The sequence below is a fragment of the Perca flavescens genome, chromosome 11 (genome assembly GCF_004354835.1).
Source record: "Perca flavescens isolate YP-PL-M2 chromosome 11, PFLA_1.0, whole genome shotgun sequence".
Taxonomy (NCBI): Eukaryota; Metazoa; Chordata; class Actinopteri; order Perciformes; family Percidae; genus Perca; species Perca flavescens.
In genome coordinates, this window is record NC_041341.1 from 1,293,625 (window position 1) to 1,317,612 (window position 23,988).

General features: G+C 39.1%; 2 protein-coding genes across 2 annotated transcripts; both read left to right on the forward strand.

Moving 5' to 3' along the window:
* The first annotated feature begins 1,892 nt into the window (after positions 1 to 1,892).
* Positions 1,893 to 22,547, forward strand: LOC114563533 (galactose-specific lectin nattectin). Its single transcript, XM_028590322.1, has 8 exons — positions 1,893 to 2,055; positions 2,598 to 2,660; positions 2,919 to 2,943; positions 5,397 to 5,479; positions 5,849 to 5,983; positions 6,155 to 6,266; positions 6,414 to 6,932; positions 22,489 to 22,547. Exons 2-7 carry the CDS (start codon positions 2,598 to 2,600, stop codon positions 6,473 to 6,475), a joined length of 480 nt encoding a protein of 159 aa, XP_028446123.1. The 5' UTR covers positions 1,893 to 2,055; the 3' UTR covers positions 6,476 to 6,932; positions 22,489 to 22,547.
* Positions 19,494 to 22,382, forward strand: LOC114563532 (galactose-specific lectin nattectin). Its single transcript, XM_028590321.1, has 7 exons — positions 19,494 to 19,602; positions 19,877 to 19,939; positions 20,227 to 20,251; positions 20,968 to 21,050; positions 21,444 to 21,578; positions 21,715 to 21,826; positions 21,971 to 22,382. Exons 2-7 carry the CDS (start codon positions 19,877 to 19,879, stop codon positions 22,030 to 22,032), a joined length of 480 nt encoding a protein of 159 aa, XP_028446122.1. The 5' UTR covers positions 19,494 to 19,602; the 3' UTR covers positions 22,033 to 22,382.
* Positions 22,548 to 23,988: the final 1,441 nt, after the last annotated feature.

A 23,988-nucleotide genomic window follows, 5' to 3' on the forward strand; every position in this document is an offset into this window, starting at 1 on the left:
TTGTTCCACGACCAGGACGGAATCCGCATTGTTCCTCCTCACAATGCCTCATTTTTATTTTTATTTCAGTTAACAACAATGTTGTTTCCCACCTATTTTCGTTATTTAGTTCGTTTTTGTTAACGATTATAACCTTGGTGCCATAATATCCATAATAATACATCCAGGAGATTTTGGCTTCACTTTGTACAGCCGGAGGAAATGGAGACAATCAAAATTTAACCCATTCGGTCCGATAACATTTGGAAAGTTTAGAATAATAATAATAATAATAATAATAATAATACATTTTATTTATATAGCGCTTTTCATGGTACTCAAAGACACTTTACAGTAAAACCAACACATACATCACATTAAAAACAGATAAAACCAGAGGCCTGTACTACGAAGCAGGATTTGGCGTTAACGAGCTAACTTAAGGCTCAACCCAGGATTTTCTGTACTACGAAGGTGGATCAGTTGTTATCGGGTTCAATCGCCGTGGTAACTCATGCTGAACACCTAACCTGGTCGGGAGCAGGTTAGGTTGGAGATCAGAGATCAACCGGTGTTAAAGCACCTCCTACTGACCAATCAATACTCGATCGATAACGGCGTCACCGTTCTTATAGAAGATCAGGCGGAGCTCGGTGCAGAGAGAGAGAGAGAGAGAGAGGGGGGGGAGAGAGGGGTGCGCTCATAAAAGTTAAAACATTTAGAGACCAATAACCCCGTTAACATGGGTATTTTTATGAAATGTAGCCTATATATTTTAATGGGAGGGAATTACATATCGGCTTCATGAGCCGTGTGTCGCCAATGCACGCATCGGTTTGAATTATATTTTTATATTTTTTATTTACTCTCACGATCACTTCCCACTGCCAGGGTTGCAACTGAAATAAAGTCTGCTGAAGCGACGACAGTTTATGGAGTGTAATTACGAGTGTAATTATGGTCAGATCTTGGTCCTGACTGATGGGGAAGTGATATTGGAGTTGTGATTTAAACATCTACAGCGTCGGCTAATTTATTTTAAATTTTTTATTCCTGTTTTAGGAAGCAGCGACTGTATTGTGTTTTCCTTGTAAAACCGTGTCTGTGTTCTTCATATTTATGGAGAATTATAGTTTGCTCTTCTTATATAACATGCGGCTCTGGTAGATGTTTGCGATCGGTCGTGGTGCGCAAACACCGCCTCTTTTATGTGAACGCGCTGGATTGGGAAACCCTGATTGGTTGACTGAACTAGTTGATAACCAGCGTCGTGATACGGTTGTTAGGTTAGGTGAAGCCAGATTACTGAAAGAAATCCAGGACAAGTTGATCTTGCTTGGTAGTACAGGCCTCAATACATAAAAAAGCATATTAAAAGCAATTAAAAACAATAAAACCAGTAACTATCAGGTGAGAAATGTAAGACTGTTGTATGTGGAAAGCTGATCTGAAGAGGTTGCAATGGTGAAAGCTCTGTCACCACCAGGTACGGTGCTTGGTCCTGAGTGGTGGGGAGAGGAGGTTTACATCAGAGGAGCGGAGGTTACGGGGGGGGAGTGGCAGGATGTAAAGAGCTGCATGATTAAATCACTCATCATAAATTATCTTTTTTTTTGTATGAGGTAGAAGCATTTTAATTTTGTAGTTTATCAAAGTATAATTTACTTATTTATACTTTGTATACTACTGGGTAGATAAGTAGTGTTAGTACAGCTTTATATCAGCGTTTTTTAATGTAAAAAGTAACTAAATTTACCTCTGAGATTTATTGTTGAGAAGTATACAGTGAAAAAAAGGAAATACCCGAATGTTCCAGCTCTTACTGGAAGAAGTTTTATGTAACAAGTGTTTCCTCATTTTTTTATATGCACCCCGATGTCAATCAGCAATTCAAACATGTTCTCAGATTTCAATATTTCAGATTCCACGTTGCTTGCAAAGAAGTCTCTCTGCGGACTGGAAAAGAGGGGCGTCACTTAAAGGATCTTTCAACATGCTTTGACAAACTATAAAGACTGGACATTTTCTATCAGTCATCATCTTGTTCTGTGTCAGGCAATCATCACCTCAGCAAAGGTAATTATATTTCAATTTATTATCACCTTTAATCTAATCCTGTATTCATCGAGAGGACATTTTATATTTTGAGAACACTTACAGTAGAAGAAGAAGAAGATTTATTTATTTATATTAGGACAATGCACATTAATCAACATTTCTGTAAACGCGCCAGTGTTAGCCAGTCGGCTAATTTTCAACTGTAGTCCTAGTTGCGTGCATGGAAGAAACCGGAGCACATCCACGCAAGCATGGAGAGAACATGCAAACTCCACACAGAAAGGCCTGGGATGACCTGGGTTTGAACCCAGAACCTTCTTGCTGTGAGGCAGAAGTGCTAACCACTGAGCCACCATACTGCATACTTAGTGTATTTAATATTTAGACATTTTAAATATTAGTTAATCTATTTAATATCAAACCATATCTATATTATATGATGCACTTATAACTACCTGGATACTTTAATTTGATAAATGGCTCACTGATCACAGTCATTAATTGTCTGCATTCATGTCCTTGTCTGCAGTATGTTGACTTTGTATAACGTCTTTCCACAGATGGCATCAGGCTTTCCGTTTGCTTTGTTGCTCTGTTTGTCCATCGGACTGTTGGCTGCATCTGTAAGTAAAAACTATGCAAATATTACATTATACAATGCAGTGGTTTCCCAACCTGTAATATTATGAGACAGTTATTAAATAATGTTACTAGTTTTAATGTAGGCTGAGTGCAAACTGTAAGCTGAAACATTAGATATGTTTGTTCTGTGAAGCTCTTTGGGCTGAATGTTTGTATCAAAGGTGCTATATAAATAAAGTTGAGTTGAGTAATCCTGTAATTAGACTGCTCGTGTTTAATATGTCTTTTTGTGATCACAGTGTTGTGGACAAACCTCCTACCCAGGTAAGTACAGTATCTCTGACTAATTGCTCTGATTCTTTGTTCATATAATGTTACGTAGGGGTTTGTATTTTTTTGTTGTATGTGTGTGCGCCTCCTTCCTCTCTTCTCCATGTTGGTTTGTCTTGCATTTTTCAACTTGCAGACTTTACTAATCAAGGAATTTTCAGGGAGACCAAGATGTTGCAAAACACAGGGATTAAAGTGAAAAAAAATCTTTTGACTGAACTTTTTTTCAGGCCAGGTCATAAGCTCTTCACATCTACCTATACAGATAGCAGCCCTTTTGCGATCGAGCCCTATTGGTTTTTAATGTACAACGAGATGCAAACAGCAAGGGAAAGGGAGTATAGCTAGTGTTCTCTTTTCCTAATGAACAAAACAATATTTCAGTACCATCCCACAACTAACCATTGCTGTTCTTTTCTACTGCGGCAATCATATTATAGAAAGGCTTTATCTTACACTCTAACATGCGTTATGGCACAAACGAGATTGACCATCTTACACAACGGTTCGCGATAATGACAAATAGTCTATGGCGTGATTGTATTATTATTATTATTATTATTTTATGTTAACATGCTCAGTCAAAACCTTCCATTGCAAAGTTTGAAAGATTGTGGACATGACGCGATAATAAATTGCATTCAGTACGGTTTATACAGGGTATAGGATTCTTCAAATTAAAAATGTAAGACTTTTTAAGACCATTATAATACCACCTAGGATGAAATTGAATGCCAACTTCAGCCATATAATGAAAAATCTGTGTGGATTTTAGGCCTGAGAAAAGCATGATTTACCAGGTAATGACATTTTATTATAATACTCAACAATCATATTTAGTTCACAATAGCTTTGTAAGGTGTATTTTTAATCTCATAATATCAAATAATAAAGTATTTGTTGTTGCTCTTATGCTATGAAACTTAAAAAAAACAAAATAAATAGGATGATAAAAAATAAAATGTGTGCATTATGGAGGTGTCACAATTAGTTCCACCTTGGCTAGATAAGACAATATAATGTAATATAATATGACAATGTAAATGCTAATTGCTTCAGTGATTGTTTCATCCCATTCTGCTTATGCGTCTAAAGTCTGCTTAATAGCAGCAGCAATAAAGAGTTGGGCTCAGGGTTTTTTTTCTCACCCCGGTGATCGGCACATCTGGGTGATATTGTCAGCTGTGCATTAGCATGTTGGCTGCATTTCAAACATACCCCACCAAAGGTGGAGCGTCGCCGACACCGTCATCGTCTTATTCACAACCCTGTCTCCATTACTAGCTGATCAGGAACAGTCAGGCGGGTCTTCCAGCTCCCCCGTTTCATTAGCTCTAGACTGACTCGCACGCCGATCCGCTTGTTGTGCTAACCTCAGCCATATTGCTCTCAGCCTCGTCCGCCAGCTGGTCCACATCTCTGGCCAGACCTTCAGACACTTATTCTAACCGACGAGCTAACGTCAGCTTAGTTATTAGCACGGTGCAAAACGTTTTGTTTTCTTTCTTGACAACTGACTGATTTGCGCCGGAGCTTGGATGTTTAGGGCGAGAGCTTTCTCACAATGTCCACAAATTTAAGATAAAACATGTTATGCCGTTATTTTTGTTATAGCCTAGCTACATCCATGTGTCGCGCACCCTGCATCCGCGCCATGGTCCGCGCACACTCCATGGTCAAGAGCGTGAAGAAAAACACTGACGTAAATAGTACCTATACTGTCGTATTACATCCCAGTGACACGGAGTAAATTGTAAAGTCACACACACACACACACACACACACACACACAAAGCTTTTATTTAGGACGTTACGGTAATTATTTCATCCTACGGACAAGACGTAATTTAAGACCTTTGTAAACGAAATGTGTAACTTTGTGAACGTTACTCAAGACTTTTAAGGGCCCCCCCACATTTTTTTGTCATCGGATCTGCATCGATCTCAGATGTGGCATTTCTAAAATCAAATTGATGGAAATCCGTTGTAACGACGGAGAACTTTAATCACTGAAAACATAAGATCTTAATTCAACCAAAGACCTGAGTTACTCTGCAGAGAAACTGAAGACATTCTCTAGCATGCCAGTCATTTATACATTTGGGAGGATAGAGTCCATATCATTACATCATGCGTTTAATATTAGGTACCACATAAGGCCATTGACCTCGCTGTCCCTGGCTGTACGCCCAGATGTTAACTTCCCGTACATCTGCTCTTGACTAGATATATTACGTCCTGATCGGGATTAGGGAGAAAAAAATTAAGTTAGGTTTCTGAAGGAAGGATGGGAGGAGCTTGTAGAAAAATTATCTATATAATTTATTAATAATACAACCAGAAGACATGCAACACTGCCTCACAGAAGTTAAAAAACAACAGCGAGCTTGCTATTGACAAGCAGAGGTCAATCAACCTCACATGCTTCACTCAACATTGTCTTGAAGGTTCCTGCCCTCCTGGTTGGACTCAGTTCGGCTCTCGCTGTTTCAGTTTCAACATCCAGGGAAAGAGTTGGATCGATGCAGAGGTACAGCAGTTTTATCAAGACTGTCCTGACCTATATTTAGATGTCTAGTGGCGGTGTCCTCTAGTGGCCATAGTAGTTATGACATAAATCACTTTACTTCCTGCTGTTCTGCTGTCATAACTACTATGGCCATTAGAGGGCGCCGCCACTATAAACCTAAATATGAGTCCTAATTGCTGCTTGAACAAATGACATATTGGGGGAGGACAGTCTCTAAAAGTATTAATACTTTGTTGCAGTAAAAGTCCTGCATTGTCCAAAGGTATGTCCGTAAAAAATGAGATGTCATGAGATCGCATCTGTTAAAATTGTGATTAGGTTCATGTTTTTTTCTTAAATATATTTAACCTATTATATTGTCTCCATTAGAACTTCTGCAAGTCCGCCGGTGGGAATCTGGCTTCAGTCCACTCAGAAGAGGAACATGAATTCCTCAGAACCTACATTCACCAAGTGACCGGTGCAAACAAACGGACCTGGATGGGAGGCTTTGACTCAGTGCAGGTGAGACTTTTATCATCACAGGAAATGATGTCACTCATCTCTTGAGCTATCGAGAAAATGAAATTTGATGAAAGAAATAAAGAACAGAAAGAAGAAAATTACTCCAAATTAAACAACAAAAAAAGGAGGATTCTCTTTTGATTTGACTTTGAACCAATCTTTCTCCTCCAGGAGGGCGTGTGGATGTGGTCTGATGGATCCACATTCGACTACACCAGCTGGGGTCGGGGGGAGCCCACAAACGGAGGTGGAGCAGAGCACTGTCTTGAGATGAACTATCTGGGTAAAAAACAACAACATATAAAATATCTTGTCTTTTAAATAAACATGATGATGGAACAATGACCTCTAAACGTATAGCAGGTGGTCATATTTTGCAGTCTGAAAGATAAAAGGTTAGACATTAAAACTCTGGAAAATCTCTCGACAGACAAATGGAACGACACGCCGTGCAGCAGACTATTGCCTTTCCTGTGCTCCAAGAAGCTGTGAGGCCTCCCGCCATCATGATCTCACTACAGCTCATCTATAATCTCTATCATTGATTCACTTTCAGTTTGTTCTGCAGACAGAAACAGCTCTCTGCTGACAGACTCACTTTCACTTGTTTATTATCTGAAGAGTTAGGAAACGGTTCACATTTGAGTTTTAACATTAGAAGGAAACTGACTCTCAGAGCTGGAAAAAAACATAATCAGTTATTGGACTTTTAATCTATAAATAACACAAAATAAAATACAGAAAACATTCAAATACTCTGACATATTTTTCCATTTTAGTTTACTGAATATTGTCTGTTACAAACAGCGTCCACTGATCTCATAAAATAAAACTTCAACACACTTATTTGATTTCTCTCTGAGAGACAATGTTCAGATTGCGCAGACGTTAGCTTAGCTTAGCATAAAGATGGGAAACGGGGAAATACATAGCCTGGCTCTGTCTAAAGGTAACAACATCTACCTACCAGACATGAGTGGTGGTGATCTTATCATCCAAAATGAAAAACTAGAAAATAAAAGTCCAGAAGTTGTCTGAATGTTTTGTGATACAAGAGGAGTTTCTGGTGTGTTGGGTTCTTCATTCATCTGTTTTCCTTCATTATATAATCAATAAGCATTCAAAAATAAAAGACATATTGTCACAAACAGTGTCTGGTCCTGACTGATTGACTCTTGTTTTCTCTAAAGGTACAAATAATTATATATTTATAGTGGCGGCACCCTCTAGTGGCCTTAGTAGTTATGACTGAAGCAAAGCAGGAAGTAAGGTGAGGAAGTATTACAGTTTTTGCCTAATTGCTTACACACTTTTTGCAGATTTTGGCTCATTAAGTCAAAACTCTACACGCAAGCCAATCAGACATAGCACTTGGAGATTAACAACTCATATCTATGCCAAAATGAAACACTGCAATCAAAACTTGACACTCCTTTCTAAAAAATTCTTGCAACAAAATTTTACATAAGACTCAGTCTTCTGTAAAACTCAAAAGTAGTATTTGAGTATTTCTGCAGTAATCAACAATAGTTTTTACAAAAAACAAACATTCTTACAGAAATAAAGAAAAATAATCACAAATCATCAAATTTAGCAACAAAACAAAAATAAAAACGATTACTAGATAATTGCTATTGGGAAAAAAAACATACTTGTTTTGTGTGCGTGCGTGCGTGGATCTGGCCACAAGACCTTGTCAACATCACAGGCGATGTCTCTTCCACGTCCGACTCCTCTCTCTCTCTCTCTCTCTCTCTCTCTCTCTCTCTCTCTCTCTCTCTCTCTCTCTGTCCTCCTCTTACTCTGACTCTCATTGCCTCCATGCTTGCAAAATGGCTTACCTGAGGCCTATTTGTAGTGCTAAGGGTCAGACCGATTGGTGTTCTGTTTTCTGTGCAAGTGTTTTCAGGTGTGTATTTAAGTGGCTACAATTGCCAGATGAGTTTTGCATTTTGAACAGAGTGTTTTCCCAATGACAACAGGAGATTTCATTTTTGAACAAAGTGTCTAATGTAAGAAAACGTGTGTAGTGTTTCGCAATAAGTGTGTTAAAGAATTGCAAACAGAAAGAAAGAAGTTTAGGTATTGAGGCTTTGGTCTAAGCATTCATAAAAGGTACAAAAGTATCAGCATCAAAATACATGTTGGAGCTATAATGTAACTTTGTTTTGTTTATATAGCAGGTTGGTGTCATGAGTGGATATGCAGTTTTGTGTGTTACCACCGGGTGCAGCATTGACGGAGGAAATGCTTATAGGAATCAACAGCCTCAGCTACAGGTGTGTGGCAAAAGAGAAGACAAACGGATCTGTTGTACGGTTTGTTAACCCTGAGATGAGGGAAACTCTGAGTTTTCCGTTTCAGAAAGAGAGGTTAATCAAACCTGAGAGAGAGGGGTAACTCCAGCCCGTTTCAGGAAGAGAGGGAACTTAAAGGGATACTTCACCAATTTAGCATTAAGCTTTGTATCATTAGAAACCCGGTAGTATTTTTGAATGACCGTGCTTCCCTCCCTCATGTCCCCCTGAGACGAGCGATCTCTGTATTGTGGGTCTGGAAAAAATCTTCCGATGACGGAAACAAAGATTTTTGCGTCATCGGATTATTTTTTGCCCAGAGGCAATGGACTACAGCCAGTAGTAGGAGTAGTAGGACCCCTACTTACAGCACACGTTAACACTGTTGGAAAACATTCCTCCTATTTTAGTAAGACAATATAATGTGCAGAGATAATTCTCACCAAGATAATCATGATTTTGGGACAGCTGTATTTGTCATGTTTCTTTAAAGGCTCCCATTCACAAATTATCGCGAGTTCATAAACCTCAAAAAAGTCCTACGTTAGGACTTTCGCTTCAGTTTGCTGACACTGCATTTCTTTTCGTTAACCACCATAGTTTTCAATGTTAGACTATTTTAAAACTTAACAGCTGCTGATATCAAGGTTCAAACATGTCAGATCCCATGTTCATCATCACATACTCATCACATACATGCTTTTATTCAACCTGAGGGGATGAAAGGATGATAACTGATAAACCTTTGGACTCGACCCATCAGTGGCAGCTAAATCATCGTCAATCAGCCGGCTCAGTGTTGAGACACTCTGGGTTTTGCTGCCTCCTTATCTACACAGAAAAGTTTCCTTTTTTTATTAACAGACATTAGTATTAAAGTCTGCAGCGGTCAGTGAGAAAACACCAACACAACAAAAGTAGAAAATACTCCAGTACAAGTAAAGGTCTTGCATTCAAAATCATCCTACTCAAGTAAAAGTATTATCAGTAAAATATACTTTAAGCAGTAAAAGTAAGAACTCAACTGTGTCCACTTTCATCTGGTGTTTTTTTGTTTGTTTTTGCAATCAACATTTTATTAGCACCTTCAAACATACAAAACAGATTCCACAATATGTGCCAGGTAATGTCAGATGGTGCACAGAACAGAGAAACCCAAATTGAACAAGAACAAAAACCCTCTCCCACCCCCCACTCTCTGTGGTCTCGAGGAAAACAAAACAAACAAACAGAAATCACACCTTGCCTAGTCACTCTCCTCTAGTTCTTATGGTGCTGAGGTCATTAGGTCTGATATTTGTGCTGCTGTGCTTTCCCATAGGCTGATAGTTGATTATTTGGCTTTGTTAATCATTTCTGTAGAGAGCTCAAGCACAACTATGTCCAGAAAATACACCAACCACCGTTTTATACAAAGCGAGTGAGGGGGGAGCCAGCATTGAGCTATCATTTTCTTGGTTGCAGGTGAGCCGGCTAGCCAAATTTTCCTCTGTCTCCCAAGCAGGTGTAGGAATTCACTATCTAATATCACATCAGATATTATTGATGTTTTTTTATTCCAAAATTCGTGCACCTGTTCACACTCCCAGACCATGTGTAGGAAAGTTCCAGTTTGTTCAGGTTGACAAAACATGCAATAGGGAGTGGGTATCTCTTCTGAGGAGTCCAATATGTCATATGGCATATGTTGAAATGGATCTGCTGGTGATTTGGGTTCTTGGAACAGTGGAAAATGTCCCAAACTGTCTCCCTATTGCGTTCCCCTCAGGGCTCAGCTTTCATTCCCATTTCTCTACTATTGGGAGTTCTATAGATACTTGCAACAGTCTAGCATAGATCTTGGACGCTAATCCTCTCAGAGGAAAATCAACAAACCAATTAATGACTGGGTTTCCCCATGGCACTCCATAACATTTTAGGGTATCTTAAGCATTCATCTGGTGTTTGAATTGACACTGGTTTTGTTCTCTGACTCGAAAATACATTACATTCAGTTAGGTTTAATACTAGGACTGGGTATCGCCAATGACTGCCTGAATTGATTTCGATTCAAATTAGATATCAGTGAGGTTAGGGAAATTTCAGTTTCAATACCAGTTCATCTTGGATATAAAAGAGATTCTCAGAGAACTTCTGCTGTAAATTGTAAAAGCAACAAGCAACTCTTAGATATGTTTCATAATGCACCAACTCAATGTTTAGATTTAGAACTGAGTCCCAAAACGTTTGTTTAAAGTACGTTTTACTTAACAGGACTAACATGAGTTTGTCATTCACAAACTACACCAGTCGTCAACACAAAATATAATGCAACTGTCAACTTTAGCAGTGGAGTAGAGTGACCATAAAACAACTCTACTATATCTATTTTTTAGCTGATAAAAAGTGATTCGGCCCGATTAGCTACAGCAGCAGCAGTTGCAACACACTCATGGAGGCGATTAAGGTTCTTTAAAATCCTTAGCACCCTTTTGCCCCTACTTGCGTCAAAAAATACACTTTTTTTCAGAGTCATAACTCGGTCAAATCTGAACACACAGACATGAAAAACAAATTCAGATTCAGTCTGACTTACATGTTAATGTGATGTAATTATCTCTGATGTCAATGGTGAATAAACGTCCATAAATCTACCTAAAAATAATAAAAAATACGCTCCCTATAACTGCAGAACTTCTAAAATCTAGATGTTTACATTTCTTCGTGAGTATAAAGTATTCCAGCGATAGTTGTCTGTACATCCATTTAAACTTCAATCAGGAGCTGCTAACAGATGATTTGGCATACTTCTAATGGACACACAATGAATGAATGTAAACAAATATAGGCTAGAACAACAGGGCTCCGTGGTAACATTATACTTAATTTGACTTTGTTATTCAGAGAGCAGAGGATCACTCAGTACCATGAAGAAGCTGACACGCCAAGTGTCCTGGTGAGATTACAAACTCCTAACTATTTCCATGTTTACCTTTTGTTTGTCTCGATAAAGTCAGTGGTATGTACATGTCTACAGCACTAATCCCAACAACTGTCATGTCATACTCTCAGTTCCTCTTCTTAAATGCTCGCTTCCAGTCAGCCATTATTTAAGATCACTGGTAAAGGATGATTGGGAATGTTGAAAAGCTAGCAAGATTTGAAAGTTGCATCTCCTCAATCTGCATCTGCAGCCTTTGTAGTGAAGACTAGACTAGTCGCGTCAGACTTTCTTTTCTTTGCCTTTTTAGCAGGGCACAAGTACAGGCAGCAGCGGCAACTTTTGCTGAGTTTTTTCCTCCGTTCTCCTGTATACTTGCAGTAACTCCGGCAACGACATTCTTTGAGTTCAGGCTCGTTCACGGGAGGGGTAGAGTAGGCCCACTGTGCCTATGCAAGGAGGCATTTCATAGTTTTTTTCCAAGCGCACCACCAGGTTTTGATTGGTGGGCGTGTTTACAGGATTACAAAAGCTACAGGTGACGGATCTTTTTCGCTCCTTTTTCAGAGCCCATAAGTTATTTATATTATCAGGGTGTAAAGACAATTTAAAACAATATATATATATATATATAAAAAGTGTGTATTGGGAATTGTTACCAACCCTGCCTTTAAATTAGCTTGGAAAGATGTTGCACACTTCCTTCACAGAAATGAAATGATTCCAGAGGATCAATGTACATAATTCCCTCCCTTTACAGGTAAACTTTTATTGTGAAAAACTTGCTGGATGTGTTGACTTCATTTAAGAAATAACATCGCAAAATTACTAAGAATTCTGATGGCAAATCTATTGCTGTTATCTTTGTAAACTGTGAACTGTGTTGATTGGAAAAGATTTTGTCAACCGAATTCATGTAATCAATGATCTTAGCGTTAATAATGATTGTTGTAATGATGGCAATAGAGCTGTGGAAATTTACCAAATACAGCCATTATAGCACAATGTTTTCAATGTTTTATTGCCTTTATTTGTTTGAGAAAGCCGCAGACAAATACCGGCTTTTTATCAGATATATTTACGGTCATTTTGTGCCTCTTCAGGGTCTGAGGGAGGGATCCCTGCTGCTGGTGGAGTGAAACAAAGCCACACTACTGGGAACCACCAAGGCCAGACTCTTCACCAGGTAAAGTTAACATACACGTCTCTTTCACACATCATGCACTGCACCCTGATCTAATCTAACATTACCTGGAGGAGCTTTATGTGCGGCGGGCTTTGAAGCAAATTGAACATAAGCTGCATCTCATGGCCCTTATCTGATGGCTCCTCGACTCCTCACTTCTCGGCTGAACTGGAAGTTTTTATGTCCCTCCTCGGTGAAGGCCGTCTCAAAGCTCTTATTTCTGCCACGAGGAGCGAGCATTGAGGAGGAATCATTGAGGAGCTATGAGTGAGGATACAGAGCGCAGCCTTCCTGGAAGCTGTGCAGCTGATAAATTCATGTGACGCTTCAGAGGAAAGGACGTCTCATTCCTCTAGAAAACATTTCTCGTTGCCTCTCTTCTCCTATGATTTCCTCATGTCTCTCCAGGGCTTCCTTGGTGGAAGGGACTAACATGCGAGGAAGGGAGGCAAGTAGAGGAGTCAGGGATGCAATTTAAGCGACATGAGATGCAGCTATTAGTGTTGAAACAGTTGGCCCTCTGGCCCAAAAAAAATATTAAACTTTACGGTAAAACTTTTCCCACAGATTTACATGGAAAAGAAAAGAGAAAGAGATGTCTGTAAATCAGTGGAGAAATTTTTTTGGGCATCATATCCCTCCATGAAATGACTTGTTTCACTTTCAGAATTTGATCCATTCGGTCCGATAACATGTGGATAGTGTAGAAGAGCCGCATGATTAAATCATTTAATCCCCATTTAAGTTAGCGGAGCGCTAAACAGGAATGTCCATATCAGTTGGACTGGACTTTAAACGGTATTCACTGTACCCTGCCAATTCAAGGAACGGCAAGATGCTTGGTTGTCTTTGACTAAATTACGAACTGGCTTAGTGACGTAGTGGTGTAATCTGTGTCATGTCCTGCCTCCTGCACGCTCTACCAAAACGCCACCACTTGCCCAAACCAAACGGAGGATTTCTAGGAAGTGAGAACGCGTCTGACCCGGCCAATCTCTTGTTCTGTGCTACATGTGAGAAAGGGAAACTCCAGACTATGTTTGCACCTGACTCTACAGAGTTCATAATAGGAAAAAAAAAAAAAGTGGTGGAAGAAGTATTCAGATTCTTTAGGGTTAGGGCTGCACTGAAAATGTTACTTCAGTAAAAGTCTCTAAGCATCATAAGGAAAATGTAGTTAAAGAATTAAAAGTAGAGAACTTTCTTCCCAGGACTCTCTTCAGCTGGACTTGTAGGCCATTATATTGTTGGCTAATTTCATTTAGACTAAAACTAGATTTTATAAACTTACATGTGTTTTGCGTGCAGAAATCTTAATGTGAAAAGTAACTAGTAACTAAAGCTGTAACAGATGAATGTAGTGGAGTAAAAGGCACAATGTTACTCTCTGAAATGTAGCAGAATAGAAGTAGAAAGTGGCATGCAAAGAAAAGTCTCAAGTAAAGTACAAGTACCTCAAAATTTGGACTTGAGTATATGTTACAGTTACATTCCACAAGGCAAGCATGTGACCTCAAGCTGTAATTGGTTTCTTGAAGATTCGCCTCCAGGCAGAATTGGATACGTGTTATTTTTTCCAATCTGATTGATTCTTGACACCCGTCACTCAACTTCACGCTCTTGGCCGCTTAACATGCAGGCGATACCATCACTCTGCCAAAACCTTGCAAGCTGACAATCACACAAATCACTTTTGTAGAGATAATGGCAGCAGCTAAACCAAATTCTGTCATTGATCTTCCAAAAAAGCCTTTCACAAGGCGTTCACTGGAAGAAAAAAAGAGGATAATGGATCTCGGACCGGACCACCAGCAGCAGGCCAGTGACCGAGGATGAAGCTACACCGTGGGCTTCACCGTGGGCTTCACGAAACATTATTATGCGAAACAGAGTTGGCTGGCTGGATGTGATGTTATCAATGTCTTTGCTTTCCCTGTAATTTGTTTCAAAGTGACGTCACTGAGGTTTTGTGGACAACAACGGGGGTAAAACTCTAACCCCCGTTTCATGCTATTATCAAGATGGCTGATGCTAATTTCATGACGTTTGCATTTTCTTTTTAGGTCTCTTACCTAAAAAGAAAATGCAAACGTCATGAAATTAGCCGCAGCCATCTTGATAATAGCATGAAGCTAACAACATTTGGCAGAGTTAGCATTGCTGAAGAACTAGATGAAGGCTACAGGATTTGCATTAGAAAGCACAAGGAAGAGGACACTTACTGTCCAGGATAATAGAGTGTGTAAAATATTGTGGAGCATTTGAGCACAGAAAGGATTTGAATCTCTGTTTTGAGAACATACAAGACTCAGGTGACTTCGACCCCAATACTGTCAGAGAAGCAGGAGCCCTGGCCATGCTACTGGAGGATCAGAATTTTAAGTTCTTTCTGGAACTTCGTCACCACATCCTGCCACATGTAGACTTCCTCTATGCCAAGCTCCAGAAGAATAACATTGATTCGGTCCATATCAAAGGGAGCATCCAACAGTTCCAACAAAGGCTGTACAAGGATACCTTTCCTGAAGATGCATTGAGCAGCACCATGAAAGCGTACCCAATGCTCAGTGGAAGCAAGCAGAAGACAGAGCTCAGTCTCATCTACAGCAAGGAAGAGTTCAAAGCCTGTCATGTTTCTGTGGACCTATTCCAGCTGTCAATCTCGAAGAAGTGTTTTCAAAATCTGTGACTCTAGCAAAAGTTGTCAATACCACACCCATGACCACGGCTGAAGCTGAGAGGTGCTTCTCAACCTTGAAAAGAAAAAAAACTTTTCTCAGAAACACCATGACCCAGGAGAGGATGAATGCATTGGCCATGCTCTAAATGGAAAAGAGACTTGTTACTGAGATGACTGACTTTAATCAGAGAGTCATTGAGAAATTTGCTGGCCAGAAGGAAAGGAAAGCAAAATTTATGTTCAAGTAGTTAACATGCTTTTTGGTAGTGGATGGGAGGATATAGGTATGTTTTTAACTTGAATCTTGTATCATATTGTCTTGCTCTTCTTGAATACCGTTGTTTAAATAAAGTACTGCTGGTTGTTTTGCCCAGTTTTGAAGTGCTGATTTCTGTTTATTTGCCCCCCCCCCCCCTCACAAAAAAAAAATAGGCGAGTGTGCAGTCAAATTGAGGAAGGGTTAAGCTTAAGTCATCAAAATAGTTAAGTTCTTATATGGCATAAAAGGGAATTGTTTAAAGGTCACGAGAACAAGAAGAGGAAATTGCACCAGGCAGAGGACACAACCCTGTGAGTGTGTGTGTGTGTATGTGGCAACAGAAGAATCTGCCCGGAGACAGGAGAATTACACCCCATTAAGGAAAAGGATAAAGGTTAGATTAAGAGGGATATTGAAGAACAGGGCTCACAACTTGACAGAGACTTTGCTAGCCTGAGCTCCGACTCCTTTGTCTGATGCTAGGGATACTCAGTGTCTTTTGTGAACCCACGTATGTAATTTATCTGCTGGACTCAATAAACCTTTCTTAAGCTGAATCTATCTTCTCAGAGTTGATCCTTGAGTTTTGGTATCCATAAGTCCATAAACGTATGCGCAAGATTTAGAGTAGTTGGGGTCAGATATCTCGGACTACGGGCCTGTGTCTTTTTTGCCAAAATTCCCTTTCTCCAGCAATTACTAACCAGCAGCTATTGCATCGCCGGTGAAAGCCCTCCTGCAGTGTTCTCTGTCCTACGGTTGTCTCCGTCATGCTGCCTGGCACTGTACCCATACATTCATGCCCTGTACTGGGGTTAGCTTCTGTTTCGGCGGAAGGGGGCTTTGCTATTTGATTATGACTGGTTCAGGTAAAAGCAAGGGCATTGCAGTGGAAGGTGGAAAATATGTGGACAATCTATTAAAGGGAAAAATCCCACAAATTTGAAAGTACATTTGAGAAGTACCTTGAGAACAAGGAGGCTAACCTATCTTACCTTAACAAGGTAAAGGAGAACAGACTCTGTCGCTTTCTTCTTACTTTTGGTACCACCTTGACACCAGGTGAGGGGCACGGACTATGTAGTGTTCACTTTGACATTGAATGTTGGAATTTCTGGGTATAACGTTATTTATTCTATGAAAGTATGGACAAAGACGAAAACTAAGGACATTTATTTTTGCAAACAGACATTACAGTTTTAGTTTTCGTTTTTTTACTAACGCCTTGTTTTTATTTTTATTTCAGTTAACAACAATGTTTTTTCCACCTAGTTTTCAATATTTCTTTCGTTAACGATTATAACCATGGTGCAAACCCAATTCCCTATGGACATAGCTAGTGGCACCCCTAAAATATATAATATCGATAATAATGCATCTGGGAGATTTTGGCTTCACTTTGTACAGCGGAGGAAGAGGAGACATGGAGACATTTCACTATCAGAATTTAACCCATTCAGTCTGATAACATTTGGAAAGTGTAGAAGAGCCACATGATTAAATCCCTCATCATAAATTATCATATTTTGTATATGAGGTTTGTAGTTTATCAAAGTATAATTTACTTAATTATACTTTGTATACTACTGGGTACATTAGTAGTGTTAGAACAGCTGTTGGGAATTGGTATGAGTACAGATTCAATTTTCGGCAAATTATTAAAGATGTTGTATCAATATTAATAAAGTTATGAATATGTGTATTCATAACTTTACCAAACTGACAAACAATCAAAACGGGGCACCACCCTGGAATCAGGGACCGGTAACTGAGCTGTGAAATAGTCTCATTGTTTTTTTAAAATACAGATCTGAATTAATTTGATTAATTTCTCTGGAATCTTTGAAGGAACAAAAGAAGGGTGAATTCGAGCACAGGCCTGTTTAACCAGCAGTTATTACCACACATAGGCTACACAAATAATTACAAACAACTGCTATTTAAAGTATAACAGAATTTATTTAACTTCAAAATGATCAGTGGCCAATCAATAATTCCTCAATCATCAAAACCTATATACCTTTTACAAACTAAAACAAAAAGGCAAAACAAACAGCAAGCATGTGGTGAGCATGTCTCTGTGTATGTGTGTGTGAGCGTGTGAGGAGGAGGGGGGAGGTGAGGAGACTGCGGGCGTAGCTAAACCCTGCACTAATCATACACATCATGAGGCGGACCTCTGCAAGATTCAAGATGGCGGTCAGGTAGACCGCATGGCTAGTTAGCATGTTAGCTGGTTAAGCTAACGTGTTACAGATCTGATCGACTGATCTGATTGAACACCTCTGAACCTCATTATCTAAAGATGTATCTCCTCTAGATGGCATTGCCCTGGCCTCCAGCACTAATGTCAGAAATCTAGGAGTTATTTTTGATCAGGATATATCCTTAAACACCCACTTATAACAAACCTCAAGAACAGGGGTGGTGATGGCGCAGTGGATCTAACACATGCCTTTGTTGTGGGGGACCTGGGTTCGATTCCCACTGCAATACATCAACCAATGTGTCCCTGAGCAAGACACTTAACCCCTAGTTGCTCCAGAGGCGTGAAATATATATAGCAATTGTAAGTCGCTTTGGATAAAAGCGTCAGCTAAATGACATGCAATGTAAAAGAACAGCCTTTTTTCACTTTCGTAACATTGCCAAAAATGATGCTGAAAAACTAGTCCATGCATTTGTTACTTCTAGACTAGACTACTGTAATTCCTTACTATCAGGTTGCCCAAATAAGTCCCTTAAGACTCTCCAGCTGATCCAGAATACTGCAGTGCGTGTTCAGACAAGAAGAGATCATATTTCTCCTGTATTAGTTTCTCTGCATTGGCTTCCTGTAAAATCCAGGGTTGAATTTAAAATCCTTTTCCTGACCTACAAAGCTTTAAATGGACAAGCACCATTATATATTGAAGAGCTCATAGTACCGTATTGTCCCACTAGAGAATGGGAGCCAGAGCCTTCAGCTATCAGGCTCCTCTCATGTGGAACCAGGTCCCGGTCTGGGTTCGGGAGGCAGACACCGTTAACACATTGAAGAATAAACTTAAAACTCTTCTCTTTGATAAAGCTTATTTTTAGGGAGTGAGGAGTTGCACCTGTTTCTCTTCATAGTTGTCACATTCACCTCCCAACCCTTATAGAACTGGCTCAGGTTTGCCTTGCACCAGCTCTTAATTAGGCTGTTATAGTTTTAGACTGCCGGGGGACTTCCTTCCTTTGACACACTGAGCCCCTCTTTCCTCTGTCTTTCCCTGTGTGTGCATCCATGTACCAGAAATGCTTTTTACTAACCTAGCTCTGGGGAGCTTTTTCCCCGGAGTCCTTATGTTTTTTTTTCGTTTTCCTTGGATTAGGGTGGCACCTAAATAATGGTAGCAGCTGTTGCCGTGGCCCTGGATCCGTGCCCTGCTACACCCTGCTACATCCTGCAGTGCACTGCTACACCCTGTAACGCCGGCAGTGCCGTGCTATGCCATGAACTACTACAACTACTATTTCTAGTCATAGTTCCATTATCTTTATTGGGACGATTATCGCCACTGTTCATTACACCCCCAACTGGTACCATCAGACATTGCCTTCTAAGAGCCTGGGTCTGTCCGAGGTTTCTTCCTAATAGGGAGTTTTTCCTTACCACTGTCGCATTGCTTGCTCTTGGGGGAATTATTAGAATTGTTGGGGCTTTGTAAATTATAGAGTGTGGTCTAGACCTACTCTATCTGTAAAGTGTCTCGAGATAACTTTTCCTCACCACTCCATGTGAGAACACGAATACGAAGGAACACATACTCGTTTGGCGTAACTCGTAGTAGTTTGGCTGACAGGCTGAAAAGTTTACATGGAGGCCCAAAATCATTTGTTCAGGAAAAGCACATGTTGGTCATGACTTCTTTTGTCTCAGAATCAGATGCTCTGTGATCTTTTTTGTTTAAAATCAAGTTAAACACTACTGCTGGTCCCTACACAGCTTCATATCAGTGTTTTTTATGTAAAAAGTAACTTTAAGTGTCACATAAATGAAGTGCAGGAAAATGTACAATATTTACCTCTGACATTTAGTAGAGTAGAAGTATACAGTGAAAAAAAGGGAATACCCGAATGTTCCACCTCTTACTGGAAGAATGTTTTATGTAACTATGAAAGTGTGGGCGTAACTTGAAGGATCTTCCAGTGCTTTCAACACGCTTTGATAAACTATAAAGACTGGACATTTTCTATCAGTGACAGTCATCAGCTTGTTTTTCTTCTGTCAGCCAATCATCACCTCAGCAAAGGTAATTATATTTCAATTTATTATCACATTTAATCTAATCCTGTATTCATCGAAGGACATTTTATCATTTTATATTTTGAGAAAACTTAGTGTATTTAATATTTATATTTTAAATATTAATCTATTTAATATCAAACCATATCTATATTATATGACACAATTATAACTAGCAGGATACTTTAATGTGATAAATGTCTCACTGATCACAGTCATTAATTGTCTCCATTCATGTCCTTGTCTGCAGTATGTTGACTTTGTTTAACGTCTTTCCACAGATGGCATCAGGCTTTCTGTTTGCTTTGTTGCTCTGTTTGTCCATCGGACTGTCGGCTGCATCTGTAAGTAAAAACTATGAAACCATTAATTTAAAAAACAACTCAATGTGTTCCACATGCAGTATAATTCAGTGGTTTTCCAACCTGTAAGATTATGAGACAGTTATTAATTAATCTTACTAGTTTTAATGTAGGCTGAGTGCAAACTGTAAGCTGAAAAATTAGATAAGTTTGTTCTGTGAAGCACTTTGGGCTGAATGTTTGTATGAAATGTGTTATATAAATAAAGTTGAGTTGAGTAGTCCTGTAATTAGACTGCTCGTGTTTAATACGTCTCTCTGTGATCACAGTGTTGTGGACAAACCTCCTACCCAGGTCAGTACAGTATCTCTGACTTGTTGCTCTTATTGTATTTGACTTGTTGGTTCATATAATGTTACGTAGGGGTTTGTAGTTTTTGTTGTGTGTGTGTGTGTGTGTGTGTGTGTGTGTGTGTGTGTGTGTGTGTGTGTGTGTGTGTGTGTGTGTGTGTGTGTGTGTGTGTGCACGTCCTTCCTCTCTTTTCCATGTTGGTTTGTCTTGGATTTTTCAACTTCCTTGATTTTACTAATCAAGGAATTTTCAGGGAGACCAAGATGTTGCAAAATATAAGATCTTAATTCAACCAAAGACCTGAGTTACTCTGCAGAGGAACTGAAGACATTCTCTAGCATGCCAGTCATTTATACATTTGGGAGGATGGAGTCCATATCAGTTCATCACGCGTTTAATATTAGGTAATACATAAGGCCATTGACCTCGCTGTCCCTGGCTGTAGGCCCAGATGTTAACTTCCCGTACATCTGCTCTTGACTGATTGCATCACTCAGAAGGATATATTACATCCTGATCGGGATTAGGGAGAAAAGAATTGTTAGGTTTCTGAAGGAAGGATGGGAGAAGCTTGTAGCAAAATTATCTATATCATTTATTATTAATACAAACAGAAGACATGCAACACTGCCTCACAGAAGTTAAAAAACAAAGCAAGCTGGCTATTGACAAGCAGAGGTCGATCAACTTCACATGCTTCACTCAACATTGTCTTGAAGGTTCCTGCCCTCCTGGTTGGACTCAGTTCGGCTCTCGCTGTTTCAGTTTCAACTTCCAGGGAAAGAGTTGGATCGATGCAGAGGTACAGCAGTTTTATCAAGACTGTCCTGACCTATATTTAGATGTCTAGTGGGGGTGTCCTCTAGTGGCCATAGTAGTTATGACAGGAGCAAAACATAAATCACTTTACTTCCTGCTTTGTTGCTGTCATAACTACTATGGCCATTAGAGGGCGCTGATACTATAAACCTAAATATGAGTCCTAATTGCTGCCTGAACAAACGACTAATGGGACAGTTTTTTGGGGGAGGACTGTCTCTAAAAGTATTAATACTTTGTTACTGTAAAAGTCCTGCATTGTCCAAAGTTATGTCAGCATAAAAATTAGATGTTCTAAGTTTGCATCTGTTAAAATTGTGATTAGGTTTATGTGTTATTCTTAAATGTTTTTAACCTATTATATTGTCTCCATTAGAACTTCTGCAAGTCCATTGGTGGGAATCTGGCTTCAGTCCACTCAGAAGAGGAAAATTCCTTCCTCAGAACCTACATTAACCAAGTGACTGGTGAAAACAAATCAAACTGGATCGGAGGCTTTGACTCAGTGCAGGTGAGACTTTTATCATCACAGGAGGTGATGTCAGTTGTCTCAGAAAGAAAGAGGAAAATGACTAAATAAAACAAGAGAAAAAAGCAGGATTCTTTTCTGATTTTACTTTCATTTTGAACCAATCTTTCTCCTCCAGGAGGGCGTGTGGATGTGGTCTGATGGATCCACATTCGACTACAAACAGTGGCATGAGGGGCAGCCTGACAACGCCGGTGAAAATGAGAACTGTCTTGAGATGAACATTTGGGGTAAAAATCAACAACATAAACATCTTGTCCTTTAAATAAACATGATGATGCAACAATGACCTCTAAACTTATATCAGGCGGTCATATTTTGCAATCTGAAAGATAAAAAGTTAGACATTAAAACTGTCTAAAATCTCTTTACAGGCAACTGGAACGACAGGCCGTGTACCGACATAAAACCTTTCCTGTGCTCCAAGAAGCTGTGAGGCCTCCCACCATCATGATCTCTCTACAGCTCATCTATAATCTCTTTCATTGATTCACTTTCAGTTTGTTGTGCAGACAGAAACAGCTCTCTGCTGACAGACTCACTTTCTCTTGTTTATTATCTGAAGAGTTAGGAAACGGTTCACATTTGAGTTTTAACATTAGAAGGAAACTGACTCTCTGAGCTGGACAAAAACATAATCAGTTATTGGACTTTTAATCTATAAATAGCACAAAATAAAATACAGAAAACACTGAAATACTCTGACATATTTTTCCATTTTAGTTTACTGAATATTGTCTGTTATAAACAGCATCCACTGATTTAATAAAATAAAACTTCAACACACGTATTTGATTTCTTTCTGAGAGTTATTGTTCAGATTGGTCACGTTAGCTTAGCTTAGCATAAAGACTGGAAACAGGGGGAACATTTACCATGGCTTTGTCTAAAGGTAACAACATCTACCTACCAGACATGAGTGGTGACGATCTTCTCTTCAAAAATGTCCAACTAGAAAATAAAAGTCCAAATGTTGTCTGAACGTTCTGTGATACAAGAGGAGTTTCTGGTGTGTTGGGATCTTTATTCATCTGATTTCCTTCATTCTATAAATCAATAAGCATTCAAAAATAAAGACATATTGTCACAAACAGTGTCCGGTTGGTTCTGACTTATTGACTCTTATGTAATCTAAACTAATAATATTTTATTCCTTTTCTTAAATAATTACAATAAAAACAAGGTTAAGATCCTAATCCAAATGATAAATAAAGACATTGATGAATAGGTTAGGTAATAAGATAATAAAGTTTATTTTAAAGTAATACCACATGAATTTACTCTTGCGGGATAATGAAGTTAATTTAGACTTTTTAAGGAATGTATGAGAGAAAAACAAAATCAAACCCAAAACAAGTGTAACGTCATGTAGGTCTGTATCGAGGTACCGTGACACACGGTGGAACTAAAAGTACCTGAAACCACAGTGCCGAAATACTACTTCTAGTTATAAGAGACAATCATGAAAATATTACTTGTAAAAGGTACAAAAGTATCAGCATCAAAATACAGGTTAGAGCCATAATGTAACTTTGTTTTGTTTATATTGCAGGTTGGTGTCATGAATGGATATGCAGTTTTGTGTGTGACCACCGGGTGGAGCATTGACACCGGAGATGCTTATAGGAATCAACAGCCACAGGTACAGGTGTGTGGCAAAGGGGAAAGCAAGCATGTTTTTACCGTGGCAGCGTGGCGTGTCAGTGGTATTGTTTGATGTGTTTAACTGGAAAGATGAATGAAACAGAGATGCAATTCTGATAAAGGAACAGCTTGTTATCATCTGCATATGTAACAGTTTTTCACGATCGCTATGGCAATTCTTTCAATACTTTTAACAACTTTCCTAAACTCTTAACACACCAACACACCTACAACACACAATTGGCAAAACAGTTAATTTCATGCTCAAAATCACACATTGTAAACTAAACTCCAAAAGTAATTTTCAAAATACAATAATACACTAACAAAATGTACTATGTTTACCAAAACAAAGCAAACATGTCTCAAAATCAAATAATTCTTCCAAAACACTAACACATGTTCTATCCCAACAGGAAGATTTAGTCAATCATAGAACAGTGTCATAAAAAACACTAACATCCCGTGGAATAACAGAAACTGCATTCATTTATATGTGTCAGCTCTGCCCTTATATAACAGACAATAGTGATTGTATTGATCATAGATTGTGTTTTGCACTGCAGTTTCTCTTGAAGCCTCTCTACATTTTTGTTTTGTTGGGTTTAGTAGATGCATGCATATTTTTTTTTTGGGCTTTTCCACTTTTATTTGACAGGACAGCTAGTTGCGAAAAAGGAGAGAGAGAGAGAGAAGACATGCAGGAAATGGTCACAAGTCAGATTTGAACCCTGGACCTCTGCGTTGA